General features: G+C 45.1%; 1 protein-coding gene across 2 annotated transcripts in view; it reads right to left on the reverse strand.

Annotated features, from left to right (window-relative positions):
- ANKFY1 (ankyrin repeat and FYVE domain containing 1) overlaps nucleotides 1-25605 on the reverse strand; it is a 69413-nt gene that overhangs the window by 10730 nt on the left and 33078 nt on the right. For both annotated transcript variants that reach the window (XM_061390748.1, XM_061390749.1), the window contains 14 exons: nucleotides 23056-23179; nucleotides 21824-21973; nucleotides 20181-20346; nucleotides 14920-15124; nucleotides 13461-13529; nucleotides 13053-13252; nucleotides 10903-11000; nucleotides 7466-7697; nucleotides 6134-6232; nucleotides 5741-5894; nucleotides 4729-4897; nucleotides 3776-3894; nucleotides 2960-3116; nucleotides 1847-2047 (listed from right to left, as the gene is read on the reverse strand). In XM_061390748.1, the coding sequence (XP_061246732.1) occupies nucleotides 1847-2047; nucleotides 2960-3116; nucleotides 3776-3894; nucleotides 4729-4897; nucleotides 5741-5894; nucleotides 6134-6232; nucleotides 7466-7697; nucleotides 10903-11000; nucleotides 13053-13252; nucleotides 13461-13529; nucleotides 14920-15124; nucleotides 20181-20346; nucleotides 21824-21973; nucleotides 23056-23179 (2143 nt within the window). The remainder of the gene's footprint in view (nucleotides 1-1846; nucleotides 2048-2959; nucleotides 3117-3775; nucleotides 3895-4728; nucleotides 4898-5740; nucleotides 5895-6133; nucleotides 6233-7465; nucleotides 7698-10902; nucleotides 11001-13052; nucleotides 13253-13460; nucleotides 13530-14919; nucleotides 15125-20180; nucleotides 20347-21823; nucleotides 21974-23055; nucleotides 23180-25605) is intronic.

The following is a 25605-nucleotide window of genomic DNA, read 5'->3' on the forward strand; positions in this document are numbered from 1 at the left end:
CCACCCCAACCCCCAAATTACAGACCCACTCTGCGTATTTGTCCAGAGGACCGTGTGTGCATGGCCACATCCATGTGGTCAGAAAAAGGGAGCTAAGCCAGCTGCCCTGGCATCCTCCTGCAGCAGGAGCAGACCTGGAAGGCCAAGCAAGAGATAACCTGAAGGACAGGGAGAGGAGGCTGGCAAAACACTGGGCTGCACAGGGAAAGGCACAGGCGATGCTGGCCGTGGGTGTCTCCTGCTTTGGTGAAAACAAACACCCAGCACTCGAACACCGCAGCCGCAATGCCAGTCTGACCTGTGAGCAGCCAAAAGAGCCTTCAGAAATTTCCACCAAAGTCTCCTCTTTCAGTGAGCTACAGGATAATAATTCATGTTGGGGAAGGCCACCAACAGTATGTCACAGACTTTGTTCCACTGATGTACAGCAGACAGCGGGTCATTCAAATCCAACCACAGAGGGCACGCCAAATACCAGGGCTGTCATGTCAGTGTGAGGGCTCGGGAAGAAGGAAGGGAGACATGCTACACACAGCACATTCCTTCACATCACACACACACCCACCCATCTGCCCCCCGACACACACACACACCCAGCATCCTTCACATCACACACACACCCACCCATCCGCCCCCCAACACACACATACACCCAGCATCCTTCACATCACACACACATCCACCCAGCATCCTTCACATCACACACACACATCCACCCAGCGTCCTTCACATCACACCCACACCCACCCATCCACCCCCCAACACACACAAATACCCAGCATCCTTCACATCACACAGACGTCCACCCATCCACCCCTCGACACACACATACACCCAGCATCCTTCACATCACACACATCTACCCCTCGACACACACACACACCCAGCATCCTTCACAGCACATACACGTCCACCCAGCCACCCCCCGACACACACATACACCCAGCATCCTTCACATCACACACATCCACCCCTCGACACACACATATACCCAGCATCCTTCACAGCACACGCACGTCCACCCAGCCACCCCTCAACATACACATACACCCAGCATCCTTCACAGCACACGCACGTCCACCCAGCCACCCCCCGACACACACACACACCCAGCATGTGTCTGCACTGGTTTCACACTACATGAGGAGGAAAAGGTGAAAGGACTGTCTCCATTTAAGAACATTCTACCCCATGTGAGCAAGGGTGAGGTTAACACCTACACAATCAGTCACACCGAGGCAAATGCTGAAGAAAAGGGATGCACGGAAGCCTCAAATACAAAGCCAAAGTCTTCATCCATGTTAGGACTTTTGTTCAGGTCCCAAATTTCCATTTCACCTTCATGAACGGCTACTCAGAGACCTCAGCAGTACTGTAAGAGCTGGATGGAGAGGCACGTATCTGAGGACTGACCTGACAAACCCACGTCAGCTCCCACCTCAGACCGGTTGCCACAGTCTCCTGGCCCAGTCTGCTGCTGCAGGTCCACAGCTTATCGTCTAGAACGAGGACAACCGAGACTGCTAAGCTGAATGGTGGCAGCTCCTCTAAAACCCAAAAGCTCCTCGAGGTCAATTTAAGCCTTTTTAAGATATTCACTGCTAGGGCAAGTAAAACACCAAGAAAACACAAAGCGTGCCCTCAGTTCTGCAAGATGAGGATTCCTGTCACTGGGCCCCGTCCTTGTACACGTGGCTCCACTGGGTGGCCGACGTGCAGGGCAGAGCAGGCGCATTCCACCAAGCAGTGAGCAGGCACCCGAACGGCCAAGACTGAAGAAACACCTTGATACAGAAGAGGCCTGTTTAGTCCGTGACTTGTGTTTGGCCGGGTGTCACTCGCTCACCTGCTCGGCAGCCCCGGACTCTCGCTTCAGGATGGCCTCGGCCGCCTTGTTGTTCTTGTAGGTCATGGCACAGGCAAAGGGGGTCAGGCCCTGCCGGTCTCGCACGTTCAGGTGGATGTCGGGGTGAGAAATCAGCAGCTGAATGATGACACTGTGTTGGTTGCTGATGGCCACGTGGACAGGCGTTCTTCCTTCTGCATCCTTTGGGGACCAGGCACAGATTTCAACATCGAGGTGAAGATAAAATCCAGGAAAAATATGACACAGAAAAAGTTTAAATCAAATTCACTTCTGAGAATTAACACTGCCACTCTGAATCTGAAATCATCTTTTCAAGAGGCCAAACACAGGATGACTGACAGCCACTCTACCGCCATGCTCCAGTAGCCCAGGGACACAAACACATTTGGTTTAGAGAAGCGCAGTCAACCTCACCTTTAAGTTAAACCACTACTCATCTGCTAGATGAGTGAAGCAGCACACACAGGCTAGAATGCTGAAAAGCATCAAGGAATGTGACTCAGGGATGTCCCATTGAGCTATTGAACATTTTCTTAAATACAGTACTCAGCTTGGGACTAGAACAAATTCTCAGTGGCCATCTGTAGCTAAAGGGGACAGGATAAGTTGATTGAACAAACCTTCTTCACTTTGTAGAAAGGACAAAGACACAGAGGAAAAAAGTTCTGACCTGGAATAATTACAATTATGAGACAGGCTGTGGGGGCTTCCTGGTGGCTCAGTGGTAAAGAATCTGCCTGTAGTGCAGGAGACGCAGATTCAATCCCTGGATTCCCTGGGTCGGGAAGATCCCCTGGAGAAGGAAATGGCCACCCACTCCAGTATTCTTGACTGGAAAATTCCATGGCCAGAAGAGCCTGGTAGGCTACAGTCCACGGGCTTACAAAGAGTCAGACACCACCGAGAAACTAAATACCAACAAGACATCTGTACGACCCAGGAGACAGTCAGTTCCTGTGTCTGTCCCTTTGGCCCATTCATGGTAAAGCAGGGGTCCAGGACCGGAGACTGCAAGGTGTCCAGACATTAGAGGAGATTCCCCTGATTCTGGGGTGACCATCCCTCTACCCAGAAAAGAGAGACCCTCTATACCTGTGCATTTACATTGGCACCAAACTCCAAAAGACACTGGACTGTCTCTTCCAGCCCCCAGGAGGCTGCCAAATGCAGAGGGGTCTGCCCATCTCTGGCCTCTTCCTCTCCTTCCCCATTAGCACCAGGCTGTCTGGGACTATTCACATCGCAGCCACTGAAAAGAAGGGGAAGTGAGAGGAAAGCATGCTGACAGGCGTGGAGCAGCAGCCTCATCCAACCCCACAGAAAGCCTGCTGCCGCCAAGGACTGTAGTCCTTGGTCTCAAGTATTGCTGTGTCCTGCTCCCATAGATTCTTCAGCAACTGGTCCTGGAGGCAACTTGGGTATCAGAACTCTTAAAAGCTTCCCAGGGGATTCGTGTGCATTTAAAGATTAAGAATCATGGCTTGAACGCTGTCCTGCACAACTTCACTCTGTACTCTCCCACACCTCCTGCACTCTGAGGCCGTGGAGGCTGTCATGGCTCCAGCATTGGGATGGAGTCTGGCAGAGGCCATTTGGTCTTCTCCACACCAGCCTCTTGGTCTCACTGTGTGAACAGGTCAGATCTGATGACAGGGGCCAATATGGGTCCCAAAGCAGGAAACTGGCTTAGTTTTTAGACTCTCTGATCTCGGCACACGAACCTCTTTCCTCATCAGAGAGTCAAGTCCCTGGCTGCCCTGACCTGACAGAACAGTGACCCTCTCTAGTCTTCAATATGAAGGTCAAGCCAGCTACAGACATGTCAAGACTATAGTTGGAATAAGAGAGAAGAGAGCCAGCTTGCAATAGTCCAAACAGGATCTGAAAGGATACCCAGGCCTCTCAGACCTGCGAATGAGAAAGCAGGTGATGGGCTCGTTGTTCTCATCGATGGCTCTGTGCAGCAGCGTCTGCAGGCAGCCGCTCGGCCCTGGGCCCCAGCACGTGGCGTCACAACCATGCCTGACCTACAGGGAAGCACAGGTCACTCTCAAACGCTGCTTGGCAAAGCTGAACATGCTTATTACCATCTCTCAGCCCTAAGCTACCATTACGTACATTTTTCAGGTAAGATCCAGCTGATAGTTAACCGGTAATTATTTTAATCTGTACCATTCACGCGTTTTACAAACACTGATTAAAATCTGCTTTGGTGCAAGCTTGTGTACTAGGTTCTGTAGGAAGGATTTGAGAAATAAAAGAAAGATGTGTATGATCAGCACCTTCTAAAGCTGTGTCCTAGAAGGGACAGAAAACACAGACTAGTGCCTGCACACACATACACACATACACACTCTTACTTATAGCCCCCAGTAACATATACTCTGCTAAGAACTGGTAATCTCAAGAACAACTGGCTAAAACCCTCTGGTGCAAAATGTCTTAAAAACCGCATTTCAAGCCCTTCAGAAAACTGAATGAGCTTTTGAGGTTACATCCGCTTTGGGGCTCTGTCTTCTGAATAAGGGGGACACTCCTGAGGTTTGAGAACTTATCACTGTGGTGACAGTCAGGGCAGCCCACAGCCAGCTAAGCCACCTCAGGAGAAGACCCCGGAGGAGGGGCCTTAGCTCTCCTACTTCTTGGTAGTTTTCTTGATAAAGACAGCCTGAGAAAAGATGTGGGCCGTGACTATGTTGAACCCCAAGTTTCCTGAACACGACTTTAAAAATGCTCATTCCTGACCCAATTTCCTACTTGGCAGATCTCCTGCTCGTTATGATCACAGTGGAGGTGCCAAATCCAACTCTGACACAAATCACTCCCACATGCATGTGCAGCGGAGGCTGAGCTTGTCTCACCAGAGTGGATGCGATGTCTTCCAGGTTATTTGCCAGTGCAAGCCACAGCGGGGGGTTCCCCTGCTCATCCGGCACAGACATGTCAGCTCCTCGCGTGCAAATGGCATCCACGACGAGGGGAAGCTGATTCCTGATAGCCAGCTGAAGGGCTGTCTCCCCATCCTGAGTCCTGCTGGGACACGGACACCAAAACAAACGTGTGGAGCTGGGATCAAATGACAGGGTGCCCTTCTGAGCGTCCCGGAGGCCAGAGTCCACTGTACCCCAAACACGCTTCACTTATACCCACCAATACTCTTCCAGAGAAATTCAACCTGTCAATAGCATCTGTCCCTCCTGCCTTTTAAAAAACGAGTATCGCCATGCTACCCTGTTGCACCCAACTGCTCAACACACTTATGGCTGCTTCCACAGCCTCTGGATAAAATGCCACCCTGACCACCCACTTGACAAAACACGTTCATCCACTCAGTCATTGTAGGTCAGCTGACACTGAAGATAAATTCGTTTAAAAACAAAAATAATAAAAAAGTTTAACTGTGTATTTTTGCCCTGTAAGCCTTCCCTCCTGTTTTTGTTTTTGTTTTTTGTCGCACTACAGATCTTAGTTCCCTGACCAGGGACTGAATCCAGGGCCCCTCAGTGGAAGTGTGGAGTCCTAACCACTGGACTTCTAGGAAATTCCTCCTCGAGCCTTTTGATAGCTCATTTGTTGGAATGTTCTTCATTATGAAGTGAAATCCCTACTTGAACAATTGATTTCTGGATTGTCCACTTTGGTAAACTTTGTGCCATACTGTGCCCTGGTCTCAAAAGGTTCAAGTAAGACCAAAGTACACAATTCCCCCTTTGAGTTCCCCTTCTCAACATTGTACCTGCACTTTCTGAGAATTACTGTTTCTCTTCCTTTATTTAACAAGGAACAAAACTCTTCCCTACAAATGAGGCCATGCGTTTGAACCACGTCAATCAAACGTGACCTGGTGCAGTGGCGGACGCTGCTCCAGCCCACCTGACATTTATGTCCGCCTGGTGCTCCAGGAGGAAGAGGGCGCTCTTGCTGTCCTGCCTCTGCATGGCCATGTGCAGCAAGGTCTGTCCATCCGACATGGTGTCATTGATGCAAGCCCCGGAGCCCAGCAGCTGTGCTGCGATCGTGTGCATGCCTGCAAAAGAGACAAGCCCCGATTAATGCTGGCTCAGCTTCTCCCACTTTCTCAGCCTCTTACTACAACAAACACGCCCTCCCGACTTCGCAAGGCCAGCAGTTTTCCACATTACTATAGGCTTAATCCAAACAGAAAGGCTAGTCTACACAAACGATTAGCTCCAACCCTTCCGCCGCCCTCCCTCGCACACCCACCCTCTGGCGCACGCCTGTCTGCAGCCGCTGACACTGCCTTACCAGTCCACAATGCCAGGCCCAGCACAGTCTGGTCTCGAGAATCCTTGAGACTGAAGTCCGGAATAATTTGCAAGTTGTTGGTGGCATGAAGAGCGTTAGCTACATTTTTTAAAAGGAAAAAAACACCTGATTTCATCATCCCATGGATCACACTGAAAGTACTCAAGAGAATGCAAGCTCAGTTCTAAACTGACTGACTGATCACTTCCATACAAAGAGAACTGACAGACCTTGTTGTGGGAAGTGGAAGCCGAGACGTTTGATAGTTTGGAGCAAAGCTTATGAGGAAAAGGAATGGCTGTAAAGGTTAAAACACTGGATGTTCACAAAAGGAAAACAGGCTCCGCTATGGAAACACACATTAATTTCTTGATTACCAAAAAGGGATCAAAAAATGAACTGGAAACGTTTTTTTTAAACACTTAAGCCCTACCATCTTACACCTCCTGTGTGGGCAAAGAAGAAGGCAAAGCCTACCTAACACCCTAATTCCTCCCACAAGCACAGTGCTAAAGGATGCTGGCCTTAACAAGGATGCTGCTGCTGCTGTTTAGTCGCTAAGCTGTGTCCGACTCTTTTGTGACCCCATAGACTGTACCCCAGCGGGCTCCTCTGTCCATGGGATTTCTCAGGCAAGAATACTGGAACGGGCTACCATTTCCTTCTCGAGGGGATATTTTTGACCCAGGGATCGAACCCTCGTCTCCTGCACTGACAGGTGGTTTCTTTACCACTGAGCCACCCCTGGATGTTCACAAAAGGAAAACAGGCTGTTCACAACAAGGATGCAGGCAAGAATAAAACAAATTTCAGGGCAGGAAGGAGGAAAAACTGGAAAATGACATTCTGAGGGAAATCAGCCTCCCACATGGCAGGGGCTTCCTTGGCCCCCTCCTTTCTGGCTCCTCTCTCATGGTTCACTTGCCAGGGAGGCTCAGAGGTGGACGAGAGGGCTGACCGACTCGTGGAAGACCGGTGGTAACAGTTCTCAGAGACAGTGCTCACAACGAGGCAAAGCTCTGCTCGACCTGCCCCTGAAGTATGTCCTGGGAAAAAACCCCCAAAATAAGAGAGGGGAAGTACAAGGTTTTAACACCTTAACCTCACAGGTGAAGTGGGCAGGCCCCGTCCTACAAATGTACACAGGAAAAAACTGTAGCCAGAACCAGACTATACACTTATCTGGTTGGACCTCAAAGGATTTTTTGGGTAAGAAAACTCACCAATAGGAGAAACATCAACTGTGTCATTGTAGTTAATGACACAGTTCAGAGGTCACAGTGATGGGTAGTAACCCCCATCTTTTGGGGACTAGGACCCCCAAATTCCTACCTTTTTGCTCCAGGATGACAGACACCACATCTGGATGATTATAGGCAATTGCCATGTGCAGGGGCGTCTGCAGGTAGACGCTGCTGTCCGCTGAGCTGGGCAGGGACATGGCCTCCTTTGGGGATGGCAGGGCCTCCTCCGTCTGCAAGTTTGGGTTGGCCCCCTGCTGCAGCAGCTCTGCAGTGAGGTTGGCCAGGCCATGCCGACAGGCTGTGTGCAGCGGGGTTTCTCCCTGAATGGAAACAAGTGGCCCTGGTCAGAGCGCTTAAGACTGGGAGCCCCTTTGCAAAGGGATGAAGCCAGCCTATGCGCTGTGACACAGGTCCCCAGCGCCAGATGCAGCCCTGGGCTCATCCTGTCACCAGTTCCATGACCTCTGTCCCATGTGCTCCTCAGGTCTCCTTTCCCTCCCCCACACTGTGCCATCATCCCAGATTCCTCCAATGTCCTCCCAGCATCCTCCAAACGCCCTGGATCCTCATCTTCTGCATTTCCACCCTTCACTTTGCTTTTATAATTATTTTGCTAATTATAAAAATAATACATGATTGTTATTAAAGAACTATCACAGATGACCCTCAAGCATCACTAAAGTCGTGCTGTCTGTCGACCACCACACTAAGCCCTGCTTCTCTGACCAGTTCCTATCAACTTCATCTGGAACTCTGATGAAGAAAAGACCCTCTTCTCCCACTTTTAAAAATTAGAAACATTGTAAATTGGCATTACAGGTACCTGATTCAATATTCAAAAGGTACAAGAGAATACAGTGAGAAGAAGCTTCCCCTCACACCTAGCCCCCACCACCCAGTTATCCTCCCCTGAAGGAAGCATCATGGCCAGTTTCGTGTTTCTATCAAGTGACAGAACAGCCACAGGGAGACATACACACGCGTATGCATGTGTGAATACATACACACGTACACATGGAGACACACGTGCGACTTTTCACCCACATAAATGGGAACGACCATAAGTACCCTGCTCTGCACCAGCTCCTACTGAAGCCACACATACTTATTAAACAAGTCGAGTCCAAGAACTTTACTTACAAGGTTTGCTGTGAAAAATAACAAGAACCCACCTTCTTTTTCCTTAAAAAGAAAATTTTCTTTTCCCAAAGGGAAAAAAAAAGTGAAGTAGCTCAGTCGTGTCCGACTCTTTGCGACCCCCATGGACTGTAGCCTACCAGGCTCCTCCATCCATGGGATTCTCCAGGCAAGGATACTGGAGTGGGTTGCTATTTCCTTCTCCAGGGATCTTTCTGACCCAGGGATCGAACCTGGGTCTCCCGCATTGCAGGCAGATGCTTTACCGTCTGAACCACCAGGGAAGTTGCTTCCCAAAGGGAACCACTTTGAACTCTCTGAGCTGGGTTTTATAATTTCCTCATTTCTACCTAATGACTTTTATTTCTGCCTCTTGATTTTCTGGGTCCTGGATTTCCTGTAGGTCCTGCCACTGTGATCTCACTGGGTCAAGGATTTGGCTCCTTCCCCCCACCAGCCCCGGGGGACTCCCCTCTCCCCATAGAGCCTCCTCCCCGGGGCAGTCTTCTGCTCCAGCCCTTCTCCCCCACACAGCCTCCCTGGGTTCGCTTAGCTACCCCCGTGGCTTCTACCAGGATCTACAAGTAGGAGACTCTCAAACCCAGCTCCCCAGCCCCTGTGTGTACACCCAATTTTCCCACTGCTTACAGAATACTCCCACCTGAATGTTTAAAAAGGAGTTCTACAATCACAAAATGGAATTCACCCTTTCCACAACAATTCCTCCCCTGGTCAGTTCCCTCCTTCTCTTCTCAGGTCCAACAACTCTCCAACCCTTGCCCCTGAGAGCCACAGAGGTCCCATGGACCATCACACTGCAGTTTCCCCTGAAACCCATCCTGTTGGGTCCAAATCCAGTATGAGAGGTTGGGATAAGCCATTGCTTATCCAGATGATTCCTTCCTGGCTCCAGCCTGGACCTCCACTCTGCCAGCCAAAGGTGAGAAGGTACAGCTGGGAGACATTGTGGGCCTGTGAGAGGATGTTTTTCAAGTTTGAGAAGCAGCAGAGCATGTCTGTAGCTATTAGAAATGAACAGGGGGCAGAAGGGATGATACAGCAGAGACAGACAGAGGCAGAGATACATGATGGCAGGAACAAATCCAAGAAACCAGTCACTGGTGCCTATAGGCCATGACATCATTCTAGATGGAGAGCAGGCCAGCTGTGGGTTTAGGAGCGGATAGATCAGTAGGTATTTAATGGTGAGAAAAAAAACAGCTCTGCCCTCTCCCCTGTGCTTCCATGACACATTGGATTGTCTTCTACACTAAGCTTACTGTTTACTGCCCTGCCCAGCACTGTTGAAAGAGGTGCAACTGCATGTCCTAGGGCCTGCATCAAAATACTGACTCCATTACTGACAAAGTACGTAACTTATGGTTAAGCCACTTAACCTCCCAGAGTGTCAAGGCTCTTGACTCTGAAATGAGGGATTTACAGATGGTGTTAATGTCTCTTCAATACATGCTGCTTCTAGATCCACTGTGAGAACTGAAAGGCATAATAACCTTAAGACTCCTGGCACAAAGCAGTTATAAAATGAACATGATCTTAAAGATGAGCACATCCTCCCTGTCTGAAAATTATAAAGTAAAAATAACTATCATGTTGTTTCTAAAATCCCAGATGCTACACTAATAAACACTTAAATTTATTTCTTTTTATCTTATATTAAAGAAATAAATTTCTTTTTATCATATATTAAAGTATGATCTTTAATTTTACTTTCTGAAATCAAGACTAAGCTCACTTTACAGATGAGAACTGAAGCTCAGAAAGGTCAAGCAATTTGCCTGAGACCATGTACAGCAGAAAGGGAAGTGGGAAATCTGGTAAAGCCAGAAACGTCTGACTCAATCCACCACCCTTTAACACTGCGACATCTGCCTTGGCATCAGACGCAGACTAAATAAACATGCACACAGGAAAACCTTCAGTTCAGTTGCTCAGTTGTGTCCAACTCTTTGCGACCCCACGGACTGCAGCACACCAGGTTTCCCGTATATCACCAACTCGCATCCATCCACTTTGCATTTGCTAAGGAAAACCTGAAAACCTTAGCAAATGCAAAATGTTATAAAAAACTAAGATGCTAACGTGATAGGTCTGTGTCCATGTCTGCTAATCTATAGTAGCTGTGAAGTCCACAGTGTACTGTTTAGGACCTGACATCACAAATGCTTAAGAAGTGGTTGTGAATGAATCAACCAACCAATATTTGAGGATAAAAGCATTGGATACCGCTGGTTTTTTAACAATGTCCACGTATTCTGTTTTTTTTAAACAAACACTGAAGAGACTCTAATCTGTTTTTTCCTACCCGTAGGCCACTGCCATTTCTTCACAGAGCAAAGCCGCTCTGTCTGGCTGCCCTGTCATGCTTACCCACTTGTTCCTGTGGTTGACGTGGGCACCATTGGTTGCCAGGAAAAGAGCTGCTGCCTCATTTCCTGCTTCAGCTGCCCGCTGTAGTAAGCAATTTCCTAGGAGAAAATGGGCATATTCATTCTTTCATTTGCATAAATTAAAAATTAGGTCAAGTTCACATCGCAACACACCCTGCCTTCCCCACCACCTTTCACAGCTGACAAGCCCACACCAGAAGTGGGTACCACTTAAGTCCACACAGGCCTTCTCTGTGTGTGGACAAACCAAGATGAGCCTGGGTGGGGAGCAAACACTTGGTCTGGAAGTCAGAAGACAGGCACTCCTTCCTGGATTTGCCGCTAGCCTCCACCCAGGACCAGAGGGAAGTTACATCTCCCTACTGGGGTTGGTAAGAACATCTCTCAGCAGCAGGGCTACTGACTTCTAGGGCCAGCTAATTCTTTGCTGTGAGGAGCTGTCTTGTACACGGTGTGATATTTAGAAGTATCCCTGGCTTCTGCCCAAGAGACACCAGGAGCCCTCTCAACCTTACTGTGACAATCAAATTGCCAACAGGTGTTGCCAAGTGTTGCTTGGGCAGTGAGGGCTGGGACGTCATCTCTGAGAACCTCTGGGGTAGATAACCATTCTCAAGACACTGTGAGCTGAAGTTCTATCAGAAAATGCTCCTTAAACACTTGTTTTACTCCTATAGCCTTAAATATGTTTATTCTTGGCCTAGAAATGTTTTAGGTAGCACTGCTTTCTAAATAAAAATCTTAGGAAAAAAATCAGTTTTTTTTTCTTCCTTTCCTCTCAAAGTGGTTTTAGTCCTAGAACACTACTGTCTCTTCCTATTAAAATTTATGCCCTTTTTGGATAAAGACGAAGTCTCATGTTCTACAGCTATGTTATTTGAAAAGCCCAAATTAAATACCAGTACTAAAAACAAGGTAAAGCAATGAGACAAAATAGTGCTATGTTATTACATGTACGTGAAAACCGCAACAAGGAAAAAATAATATTCCTGAACTTCTATTAAAACTCAAAGTATGTAAAGCTGACAGAACCGGCAAGAAATGTTAACAAATCTTGCCTGCAGCACAGTGTGGCCAAAAATAAATGAATTAAATAAAATTCTGTGTGACAAATAAGAAGTCTGCATGAAGTATGAAACAACAGCTGTCACAAAGGAAAGCCACTGTTTTAACTGCAAACTGAACAATTTTTTTTTTCATGGAACACCATTTTTACTTGAAAGAATGACAACTAATAAGCTATGGTTATTCAAAAATGAGTATCTGGTAGACATTTTCTTAAAGTGAGCCTCTTTAAGAAATGTGGTTCTAAATAAATGATCATTTTGAAGATCTGCATAACCCAGTCAAACAAGATTTTCCAAACTGCTAAAGCATGATGTTACAAAATCATGTACGGAGAAAAGATCCATTCGAAGCACATACAGACCATGGATTTTAATATAACAGTACAAAAAGTTCATTGATATAGCTTCAGATTCCATACTGCAACTAACTTTAAAAAAAGTATCCTTTGATAAATTCTGTTTGCTACAGTATCAAATACATCCACAATTATCTGAAAAGGCTCTTAAAATATGCCTCTCTTTTCCCACTACTAAGTGTGTGATGGCGTATTTTTTTAACCAAACAACGTATCTCAGAAGACTGAATATAGTTGCAGATATTAGAAACCAGGTCACTCTTCCAACTAAATTTTGTTTTGAAAGTTATTTTTCATAAAAAATGTTATACATTAACATAAAATGGTTTGTTATTATTACTAATACATTTTAAAAAAATTTCTCAGTTTAAATTTCTAATATGGTAAATACCAAAGATATCCACTTAAACAAAAGCCCTTTGGGATATGATTTTTAAAAGGGTAAAAAAGAGAGTTCTGAGTCCAGAAAGACTGAATCTCACTGCATTAAACAAACAGAAGTGTTCCAGCTTAACAGACTTAACTTAGGGTCTGGCTAAATTTTTTGAAGCCCAAGATCAGACTTTTTACTACGGTTAAAATTAAATACAAAATACTTCTCATAACAGCATTCCTCTCAGTTTCTGAAGTTTTGGTAAAAACACTGACAAGTATTTCATGGAGTCTCAGAATTGCGCATCAGCTCTTAGGGGTCTTCTGTGCTTTACCTGTTACTGTATCAGGCGCATTGGTGTTGCTGCCGCGCTGAATGAGCCTGGCTGCAAAGCTGTTTTCATCAAATGAAGTCCCGTTCACCACAGGGAGGTCTTCGAAGGGGTTTACGGACTGGTCGGAAGACACAGTGATGTACTGCACGGCAAGCCACAGAGCTGTGCTGCCCTCGTGGTCTTTCAGCTCTAAATCTAACCTGAAATGAGGAAGCAATGTGAACACCGAGTACAACTGTCTTCAGATGCTTTGTACTGTCAACAGTCTCATTCTGAAGGACATTTTTTTAATCTTACTTTTACTTCTTAAAATTGATAGTGCTAAAAGACATTTTATGAGCATTATCTTTTACTCACAATCCCACCCTCCCAACAGCTCCTTTCATTGCTCCAGGGCTCCCTACGTACTGTTTACACTGCAGCAGCTGATTGAACACGTATTCATTCCTGGCCATGATGGACAAGTGTAAGGGAGTCCTATGGGATGAAAAAGAAGAGGTGTCAATTCTGGACATGCCCAGTTCAGGACCACTCACAGCAGGAGGTGATTAGAATCCACAGGAAATTCCACATTTCTGCCACAGTCTTTTTCTACCCTGGCAAACAATTTTCCAAAGCCATGACCAAGGATCAAAGGATGAAAATGGATTTGATTATATGTTACAATTTATTCAGTAGCCAAAAATACAAGAATCAATGAAAGGAAAAGATATAAAAAAAAACGCTGACTCAATGAACGTGTATATACTCGTGTTTTTGAAACAGCAGTTTCTGCCATAGGTACGCCTACTTTCACCTACCTATCCTCCACAACTTTGACATTTTTTTTCTTCCCACACTTCTCTGTTAGACTCAAACACATTCTGAGTGGCAACAGGCAGGAACTGACTAAAATGGCAGTTTATCACTTGTCACTGCTTTTATTTAGCCCTCATGTGCCCCGAAGAAGACGCCACCACACAGCACAGGGACTCCCGGGCTGGCATCTATCTCAGAGCTACAGAAATCACAGTTTATTGCAGCTGGAAGGAAAAAAATTAAGGACAATCATCAGAAGGAGAAAAAAAATCTTGAGAAATGAGATAATTATGACATTACATTGAGTCCATGGACAGCCATCTTATATAAGTACCTTAGCCATCACACAAATCTATTTTCCTATTCCAGCCACCTCACGGTTATTTTTTTAGAGGGTTTTTTGAAGGTATAAAATACTGAGCTGCTAGGATAAAAATTGGGTCCTCTATTGTTGGTGCTTCAGGTGGCTTAACTCCCCTTCAATGCCTCCCGCACTACTGTTCCAAAGACAAGCAACCCTTTCTCAGATTCCAAAGTTTAAGGAATCCTCAGTCGAATATTTCTGGGAAGGGACAAAAGGAACAGGACACAACTGTCAGCACGGAAAGGGACGTGCTGTGGCAGACAGCAAACTATGCACGTAGAGATGTCGAAAGAGGCAGCATGTCCATGAAGGTGGAACTGGGGTTAACAAGATTAGGCCCCACAGAAACGAAACAGACTGCTCTGTGATAGTGTACTCTTCTTCAAGGTATCCGATTAGCTCTGAAAAACATGAGGGAAGAAAGTTCCCTGGAGGAGACGGACTGGATGACCACTCTGGAGATGCCAAAAACTGCTTAAAAACCCAAGGACCGCAGTTACCCAAAAGGGAAACGGCTTCCCCGTGTGCCTCCGGCCTTAGTCGTCTCTCATTTGCAAAACAAATCAGTGTCTGTGACTTCAACAGGATTCAGACTGAGAAATGCTGGACTAAAAACCATGAGGTCCCCATCTGCCAGTAACGTGCCACCAGAAAATAACACTCTGGGAACCGTCCTCAGGGCGGCCGACCTGCACCCCGGCTTACCTGCCCTTGCTGTCCTGCATGTTGGGGTTCGCGCCAGCCTGCAGGAGGGCCTCTGTGAGCTGTGCCATCTCAGACATCACAGCTGCCGAATGTTTCTTTGAATTGTACGATGCGACGAGGTGCAATGGTGTCTCCTGGGCACCCAATGTGGCAGCATTGACCAAGGCCCCATTCTTAATGAGGAAAGTGGCAGCAAAGAGATCTCCTTGAAAGTAAACAAGAGAAGAAATGGTCACAGATGACAACAGTCGGGCTGAGCTATTCTGACCAGTGCTTCCTCAAAGGTACTGGTCAGTAAGTATAGACAGAGAACATCTCATCATTGAGATCGTGGACTTAACATACTCAAATTCAGCCACTGACTGCCTGCTATCATCCGTCCCAACCCCTCGCTGCAGTATCACATTACAATCTTAAGTATACCAGGCTTCTATCCTTCAAATTCTTCTGGTCATCAACTCTCATAAAGAGTTCCAAAGATTCCTCCCCAACACAATTTACCTCCCTCCCTCATTCCTGATCACAGTCTGTCCCTAAGCAGTACCTGCTTGCCTTTAACCTGTTATACTTGCAATGGCTCTCACAAAGGCATTTATGAGAAGTTTTCTATCTTGCAATATCATTTCATCTTCTTCAGCCACACTTTTGTGCTCTGAACATTGAGAAGGGGGTTAGGATTTCAGGAGTGGCCAAGCTCTCAAGTCTGTTATCTGGATTCCTGTGCTCATTTGCATCTGAATAATATGAGTTTTATCTAGTCTTCTTAAACATGGAATTTCAAAATCAACTGGAATTTCTCACCCACTCTATTCCTTCTTCCAAGGGACTACCTTGCTGCTGGAGTGTGTAAGCTCTGGCAGTGAGGGCGGCTAGGCTACCACAGGCCCCATGTATTCTGGTAGGACCGGGTCTGATTTCCTTTCTTTTTTTAGTTTTTAAAAAACTTTTTTTGGCTATGCTGGGCCTTCATTACTGTGTGGGCTTTTCTCTAGTTGTGGTGAGCAACGCTTGGGTTTCTCACTGCAGTGGCTTCTCTTGTTGTAAAGCATTGGCTCCAGGGCATGCAGGCTTCAGCAGGTGCAGCACATGGGCTGAGCAGCTGCGGCTCCCAGGCTCTAGAGCTCAGGCTCAATAGTTGTGATGTGTGGGTTTAGCCGCTCTGCAGCACACAGGATCTTTCCAGATGAGGGATCAAACCTGTGTCTCCTACACTGGCAGGTGGATTCTTTACCACGAAGCCACCAGGCAAACCCTGATTTATTTTTGTATCCATCCACTGTCTTATATGTAACAGACATCAGGGAAATGTTTGGGAGGAAAATGGATTAACAAGTTGAGGCTATAAGGTTCCACTTTAACTGAATGGCTCCAATTCCAATCAGTTATGATCTTGGGTAACTGAAGAGTTCTCTAACCAGCCCGTTCTGAAATATTTTCATTTGTGCCTGATTCTTTTCTTGGGGAGGGCAGGGGAAAATATAATCTTTACCAGAATTGTGTGCAAAGGACCAAAGCTTAGATTTCTTTACAAAAGATGTCGGTAGAGCTCTGAAAGCTCTGAAAGCAACAGGTAACATGTATATCTGGGGACTAGGCTGGTCGCCCTTTGCTGTCCATATGCACATAGATGTTTTGGGGTTCTCATCTGTAATATGGACAAATCCCACAAAGATTCAGTCTAGAAGAGAATATATAGAAACAATACATCAGCAATAGAATCAAATATCTTAGAAAAAGCTACCTACATTCTGAAAGTGGAAAGAAAATTTAGAATTATGAGGACACAGAGCCTTAAAATGACAACCCTGATATATAATGTACTGGAGGAGAGGTGAAATATGGTTTACATTTAAGCTTGGCATATATTCCAAACTAAATAGTTAACAGACAGTAAAGCTAAAGTAAGGTGTGTCAATGAAACACTTACAATACCACTTACAATACACTATACACACAGAGGACAAACTGGGGCAAGACTGCATACAGAAAAGGGTACAGCATCAATGGCCGGATTCAGGTGGATGGCATGATAAATTTTTTTATATATCTTAAGCCCTTTTAAAAAGAAACATAGTTTTTACATTAGATTTATTCTATTAATAGGAGCCAAAATTTTTTTAAAAAGTTTATACATATATGAAAATGAAGTTGCTCAGTTGTGTCCGGCTCTTTGGGACCCCATGAACTATATAGCCTACCAGACTTCTCCATTCATGGGATTTTCCAGGCAAGAGTACTGGAGTGGGTTGCCATTTCCTGCTCCAGGGGATCTTCCTGACCCAGGGATCGAACCTGGGTCTCCCACATTGCTGGCAGATGCTCTATCCTCTGAGCCACCAGTGAAGCCCTTATACATATATACATACATACAATATATGCACCCCACACAAAGAATTATTTAGGAATTACTGGAAACTGAAAATTGACACTGTTTTGCATTAACAGAAAGTCAGCCCATGGATATAAAACCTAGAGGAAACAGACAACTGACATCAAAAAAGCAGAACAAAGGGAGGGAACAGAAAATGCCCAAAGCACCATTTATAAAGTTTTTTGACAGTAAGAAAACTTCTAATACATTTTAGAACAGTTTCTTTCAGAAAATCGTTAAGAAAAAAATTGCTTGGTGCTTAACAGTTCTGGTTACTTCATCACTTCACTCCTCAACACTGCCAAGGAAGGAAATGAGGCATTACTATAATGACCTGTCCATATAAAAATATTCCTAACAATGCGGTTAATGTTTTTAAAAAAATCCACACGCAATTTTTCTTTCAATGAAGCTCTCTAACTGAAGTTTCATTCAGGGACCAGGCACTAACTTTCATTAAATAATTAAATTTCATTAAATTAAATCCAGTGGCTTAAAGCAATACAAACTTATTATCTGGCAGTTTTATAGGTTGAAAGTCTGGTATAGGCATCCCCCATCTAAAAGTTTTTCTGCTGTCAAAAACCAGATCCAGTTTATCAAAGGAGATAGCATCTCTCTGGTCACATGAACATCCTCTAGGCTCACTCACAGATTCATTCTTTTTTCTTTTTTATAACAATCTCCCTCTTTTACAGACACATTCTTGATATAAACTGATCAGTACACTTGGTTATTAGGATGATCACTGAGTCTTCTGGTAAGAGATTCTAATGTGTGCCCACAACCAGACCAAAATCTCATGTATTAAAGAGCTTCACTTATATGATAATGAACTTAAAGTAAGGTTAACAGTCAAATTTTAAGTATATTACTCAATTCAGTCATGTGGGCAGGTCAACAGACTGACAGCTCAAGCTGAAGAAGAAAAGTGAAAAAAGATCCTTACAGTAAATGAAGTTGGTGATGGCATTTCACACAGGGCAAGGGAAGAGCCTACCACATGGCAGTCACTGGGTTGAATGTGTTACTGTTTCACAGTCTCCCAATAACCAGTAAAGCGAAATAATTCTCACTACAGGTGAGGAAAGGAGACTCAGGAACGCTTATGTGATTTGTCTAAGACCACAGAGTAAGTGGACAAGCCAGGATTCAAACTGTGGTACCTCAGGCTCCAACGCCAGCACTCTGTCCTCCACACCATGCCACACTCTGCCAACTGAGCAACAATCAAGCTTATTATGCCCACACTGCAACCCCCATGCTTGCAAGCAACTCATAAATTCAGAGGAAGACTGAATCATCTGAAAATAAGCATCAAAAATGCATCACCAATTCTTGGCAATTCTTGTAACCAAGCAATCATCAAAATATTTAATAACTCATCAAAGATGTTTTTTCATCACACATAAGAATTTAAGTCCCTAAGAGGAAATTCTGATACATGATCTGAGATTGTTTTTTTAGTAACAAGTGTATCTGTTTCCAAAATAAACATCTCAGACACTGAACAGTATGGGAAAGAATAGTTCCCGATGCAGTGGAAACTTTTCCCACTGCACACACACTCAGTGTTAAGCACCCAGCGGCTCTGTGCAGTGCAGCGGGATGCTTGGGAAAAAGGCATCTGCTCTTGACACTCACATACTCTAAGGATTTCCTTCTCAATGATGAACAAAATTTTCCTCTTCATCAGCCAGCAGGCTTAACACTCTAACACATGACTCAGAGGGAGATTTATATTAAAACTTGCCCAAAAAGGGCAAAGCCACAGCTACAACAGGACCATATTTGAAATAACAACACCCCCACCAGCTAGGAGCAACTTGTAAACAGCAAAAGCTCAGCAGAGATAATAACACAATAGTAATGCACAACTGGAAGGTTAAATATACATTATTAAGATGTGGAGAAACCAGTGTGTCCTGATTTTGATGTCCACATGTAAACAAAATGTGGCCATGGCCAAGTACTTCAATCAAGTCATCCATCCCTCTATAAAATGAAGGCTCTGAGTCATCTGACAGCTTTCAGGCCATATTGGAACTCTACCCCTATATGGCTTCTTACTTTCTGTCCAAAAAAATGACTCCGGCAGGGGCTTCCCGGGCAGTCCAGTGGTAAGACTCTGTGCTGCCAATGCAAGGGCTGTGAGTTTGATCCCTGGTTGGGGAACCAAGATTCCACATGCTGTGTAGCAGGGCCAAAAAAAAGAAAAAGACTACTGCAAAATAGAGTCAGGCAGGATCCATTTGGGACTTAAGAATTAAGGCCATGGGAAAGACTGGTACTTTTCCCCCTTTAATTCAGTAAGATGAAAATGCTTTGATTGTAATTCTGCCACTTACATAACTTCCCACTATTAATGACAATGTACTCAAAAAGATCTATAATTTCAAATAACTTTCCTAGAACAAAATGAAATGTTATCACTTTGCCATGCTAGATGAGAAATCCAGTTTGTAGAAGTGAATATTCTGAATCCCAGAATAGGTTTTAATATTCGTGTTCCTGGAACTTTCCTTCTCTTGCAGTAACTGATACCAGTAAAGTCTTCCTGGCACAGTTTCTGAAGAAAGTAGTATATTGGACGAGCAAGTAACACATTGACTGCTTACAAGTAAAAGATGCTTTTTTTCTGTAAGTACCATCTCTCTAATCTTCTGGGGGTCCTAATGACACTCTGAAGAGCCTAACCAACAAGGCATGAGGCAACAGCTCTTCAGTCTCTCCTGTGACCCACTGATCACAAATTCTGTTTGCTGCCTGCCAAGTACAGACTCGAGAAGGCTTTGAGAGTCTATGGAACAGGGTCAGAGAGTCTTTGAAACTTACTTGGCTGAAAGTAAAACTGCCCGCAGAGAAAAACATAAAATACACTTCTTCCTACCTCTTTGAATTCCTTTATGCAACAAGCTCCAGCCGTTCTTGTCCACCATGTCCACGTCAGCTTTGTGATTAACCAGCGTGGTGGCGATACTCTCCAGACGTCGGGAAAGGGCTAGATCTAATGCAAGGTCTCCGTTATGATCCAACTCATTCAGTTTCCCGGGGAGCTGCATAGAGAAATTCCTACATCAGCACACAGTCAGTAGAGAAGACAACTGAATCTCGGGCCTTGATTCATCAGTATCATCTCATACAATATCAGATTTTAGTCCTATAACTTACTACAGCTTACTCTCCAAATTCAACTGAATTCACAAACTTCTCTTGGGCCTCCTCAGGGCACATGCCTTTCCGGGAGCCCAGGACTAGCAGGGATCACAGAGCAGGTGCAAACACCATGGAAGATGACACAAGAGGGACATGCAGATGATGCTGCAGGAACACAAGTGCCAGGATGGAGGGTCAGACAGCCTGATGGGGCCCAGCTCGCATCTTCATGCAAGACTGCCGCTTAACTACCTCATTCCTCCTGGCAGTTTAAGGTCTCCCCTGATTCTGGATACCCAGGATAAAACACACGACAGACACCTGTTTAGAGCAGCTCCATTTCCCCTAAGGCAGTGCAGTAAGCAGAAGGACCGTTTCCAAATATGTCCATGTCCTAATCCCTAGAACCCGTGACTATGTCACCTCACATAATGAAAGGCTCTCTGCATACGATTAAGGTTAACAACCCTGTAATGGGGAGAGGACCCCAGACCTGCAAGGAGGGCCCAATCTATCTACTCACGTGAGTCCTTAAAAGCGAAAGAGGGAAGCAGAAGAGTAGATCAGACAGATGTGACATGAGAAAGACCAGATCCGACATGTTGGCTTTCAAGAGGGAGGAAAGGGGCCCTGGGTGAAGGAACGTGCTGGCCGCTGGAAGCTGAGAATGGCCCTGACTCAGCTTGCAGCCAGGAAGAAAATGTGCATGCTGGTCCTACAGTTACCAGAAACTGAGTTCTGCCAACAACCCAAGCAAGCACGCTTCCCTAGAGCCACCAGAAAGGAACACAGCCTGCCAACAACCGGACTTCCAACCTATAAAACCACAAGATAATAAATTTGCATTGCTCTAAGCCACTGGGTTTGCAGTAAATTTTCCAAAAATATTTATTTATTCATTTGGCTGCTCTGTGTCTTAGTTGTGGTACACAGGATCTTCAGTTGTGGCATGCAGACTCTTAGTTTGGCATGTGGGATCTAATTCCCTGACCAGAGATCGAACCCAAGCCCCATTGGGAGCAGAATCTTAAGTCACTTGGCCACCAGGGAAATTCCAGTTGGTGGTAATTTTTGTGTGTGTGTGTTTATTTATTTTTGTGGTAATTTCTAACAGCGGCAAAAGAGAAACTAAAACAGGTATCAGTACCTGAAAGTTAAGTACTGCTGAAATGACAACCTAAAAATGTGGAAGTATCTTTGGAAGTGGGTGATGGACAGAGGGTGGAAGAATGTTAAGTATGAGGGGAAAAGCTCAGGTGGCTTCGAACAAACCACTGGTAGAAACATGTGCATAAAAGACCAGGAATGGCTCAGAGGAAGTGAGAAGCATTATAGAGAAGAACAGGTACAGTGCAGTTTGGGGAAAAGGCAGAGTACCTGTGAGTCCATTTCAATTAGATAAAGAAAGACCACGTCTTCTCTCTCTACTTTGATAGCTTTATGTAATGGGTACTCGGTCTTGGACTTGATCATTTTGTATAACAACTGAGCACTCATGCTGCTGAAGTCCTCTTTCCGTAAGTCATCCTGTGGATTAAAAAGACAGTGAAAAGCAGAACAGATTCAACGTATCAACAATAATGACTACGTACATTTCTTAGGAAGCACTTGGAAAGTGTCTGGCCCTACTTTAACATTTCCCAACTCATTGAATTCTCACAAAAACCCTGAGGTAGGTACTCTTATTAGGTACCCCATTCCCAGATGATGAAAGTAAAGCAAAAAGAGGCTGATTAACTTGCCCAGGTTCACACAGAGAGTGAACAGCTGAGCGGGGATCTGGAGCCAAGAGCCCACCCCATTCCCCATCCCCCACCCCCACTCCCAGGCGTGGACTCTTCACCACAGCAGCGTGAGCGACACTGACACCCCACAGGACACAGCCACAGGGAGCCCTCTACCTGAGAGCAGATCCTCCCCGCTCAGCCCCACAAAGACGGTAACAGAATTAATCAGAACTTCCACAATTATCAGTTTCTACTGTTGCAGATCTCTAAATCTCTACCTATTTTAGCAGAAAGGTTCCTGTTTCAATTCTTCAAAATCCAGTTAAGACACTTTTTCTCATAGTGTTTCTGAATACCAAACAATTTGCAGAAACTAGGTTATAAAACAGCACTAGCCATGATTTTCTTAAAAGATGCAAAACAGACAACCAAGAACTGCAAAACCTCTTCTTTATGATGAAAGCTACCTAAGGGAGCAGATCTAATTTAACAATGCCCTCCAGACACCGAGAAGGCAGAGAAAGCCCAGAGGGGGCGCTGCTGAGCACACAGGCCTGCTGGCCCCACAGCAGCACCTGCTTGTGAGGCTCGGCCACGGCTCCTGCAGATGGAGGACGAGGGAGGCGTGTGTCCCTTCGTTCCAAGCCTGCTTCTTGGCCTGGGCTAACTTCTGCCCCTCGACTCCGAAATCAGAACTAGGAGGCTTTTAAAGCCAAAAAGTATCTCACAGATCATCTAACGCAACTACTTAGCCTTCAATTTTGTTATAAAAGGCAACAAGGGGCCAGAGAGGTAACTTGCTGTGGAACCAGGTCCCACGCCCTGGTCTCCTGACTTCCAGCAAAGGCGCTTTTTCCCCACACTCCTCAGCCTCACACTCACCCAGTGACTTGCAATAATTTCTGCACAGTAGTTCATCAATGTGCTGGCATTCAGCTCCTCTGCAGTCTGATAGAAGCGAATACAGTTCCTGACGTTCACCAGAGACATCACACCCTTCTCACATCTACGAGAGAGTATCAGTGATCAACAGGATTGTTAGAATCAACACATTCATAAATGAACAAACCAAAGCAACAATCTGTGTACTGGCTGGCCATGTCCAATAACAACAAAGTGTAAGGTTTAAGCAATGCAGCTATGAATAAACTGTAGCTGAATTACTCTAAGTACCAGAATTTCATTACTGTATTGCTCATCTGGTCAGAATCCAAATAATCTTTAAATAAACATGTTAAGCATAGCACCCCAACTGCCTTCAAAGTAACCACATGAAACTCACTGATCATACACACAGGCGATTGTAATGTCAAACATGAAATGCATCAAATTCAGTCCTTCAGTATTTAATTGTATGGGACACACTTGCAGTTCCCACTAGCACAACTCTATCATGCCACAAGTGTGGCTTAGAAATAGCTTCAAATATGAGGCTCCGTGCCTCAAAATGAAAACCTCCTTAAAAGTCTTCCCATATGGTGATCTATATGGTATGTGAATCATAACTCAATAAAGCTGACTTTAGAAAGCCCACTTTAAAAATCTATCATGTACAGAAACAACTGAGTTAAGAGACAAACTACAGAACACCAAGATAGAGAAGAATTGGCTACAATGGTGTCCCACAGAGCCTGGTAACAGTAACAATAATAACAAGATTCTGAGAATCATTAATAAGAGAGCCCCAACTAGGTCAGGGAAGACACAGCTGCACATAGGTCTCTAGTACCACAAAGCAGGCACACATCCTAGACTACAAGATGCAGAACAGGGAAGCCCCAAGTTTCCACTACCCTAGGATTCCCAAAAACCTTGGTGAGCCTCCACAGCACCGGGCCTGGGAGGAAGGAGGCGGTGACATAGTCGTCCTCCCACCTCCCTTGCCTGCACATCTCCCTACAAGTCAAGAGGCCTCATGTGGTCTCAGGGAATACCCCGACACCCCACTGCTGCCTCTGTCTCACAGTGCCCACAAAACCAAGTTCTCTTCACAAGAGAAGGTAGTGATGGACACAAAGTGAATCATCAGGTAAGTAAGAAAGACCAAAGCTGAGGTCCACTGCATTTGAGGGGCCCAACTACACGGGCTCCCTGTGCCCCCCTCTCCTCTGTGAAATAAGGATAATGCTCTCTTTCAGAGGTTCAGAGGATCTATGAGTGTTTTTCAAGATAAAGGAAAACCATGTACAATTTGCACAGTCTGAGGTATGCTCGCTTACTAGTTGAGGTCTTCCTCAAGGAAGATGCATAATTTAATAACTAATATAAAAGAGATTCAGTCCTACTATAAAGAAGAATAACTGGCTAACAGATAACTCCCAACTTTAACAGGTGAGGTTTGAATATCAAGAGGACAGGGGAAGATGGGGGAAGAAAGGAGGAAAGTCACGAGAAAGACCTGAGAAGGAGGAGGAACACATTTTCTAAACCTCACAAATGAGACTCCAGCCAGGAGCAAGAATAACCTTGCAGCCATTTCTCCACCTACCAGTAAATGCACAAACTCATTCAATTCCAAGACCTGTGCTTATGTACTCTGTTTTTAAGCAACATAGCTTGGTGTAAAGCACCTCCCCAGGGCACTTTTAAATCAAATTGGCACCATATCTAAGTAAGTCACTACAATAATGAGCAAGGATGCTCTACTTCTCGGGGCCTCTGCTGTCTGCACACTAGTCTCTCCAAACTCTAGCATGCTGGCTGCAATGGCTGATGCAGTCATTCTGATCCTGGCTGTGAAATCAGAGCATTCCAGGAGAAATGTCCTCTTTTCGGATACGTGAAACTTTTACCACTTTTACACTGACAAATATCCTAATGTCCTAAAACATGGTATGATCTCAGGGAGTACTGACTCATATGCAGAGCACCTCACAAAGCATTTTTACAGACAAATGCTGAGTGTGAAAATGCCATTCTCTTCCTTACTACCACCAAGAGACGCTGCACCAAGACACTCGATGCTTCATGAGGACAGATGTTTTGTTACAACTGGCAACACTTCATTTTCACTAAACTCTGGGATCCCCAGAGTGCCATTCACAATGTGGATAGCCTATAAATAGTCACTGGCATGACTTAAACAACTGAAGAAGATGTAATCATATTTAAAAATTCAGATTCTCAGTTCACATCTTCTCTTTGAAAAGCAGCAAGGCACACTGACTTTTCTCTAAAGGGATTTTTGTTGCTTTTAATACATGGTTTTCATTTTAGAGTATAAAAAAATACAGATGCACAACACAGTGCACCTCATTCTTAAAGTCGAGTGTATGAGTAAGCGGCCCACAAACTCCTGTCCAGTTTTGTGTCATCTGTGCCTCTGAATATAAGGCAGAAAAATTGCTGAAAGGATAAACAATAAAAGGTTAACGGTAGTTAAATCACAGATGATTTACTTTTGTTATTTGTATAATTCTATACTTCCTAAAT

The sequence above is a fragment of the Bos javanicus genome, chromosome 19 (assembly GCF_032452875.1).
Source record: "Bos javanicus breed banteng chromosome 19, ARS-OSU_banteng_1.0, whole genome shotgun sequence".
NCBI lineage: Eukaryota > Metazoa > Chordata > Mammalia > Artiodactyla > Bovidae > Bos > Bos javanicus.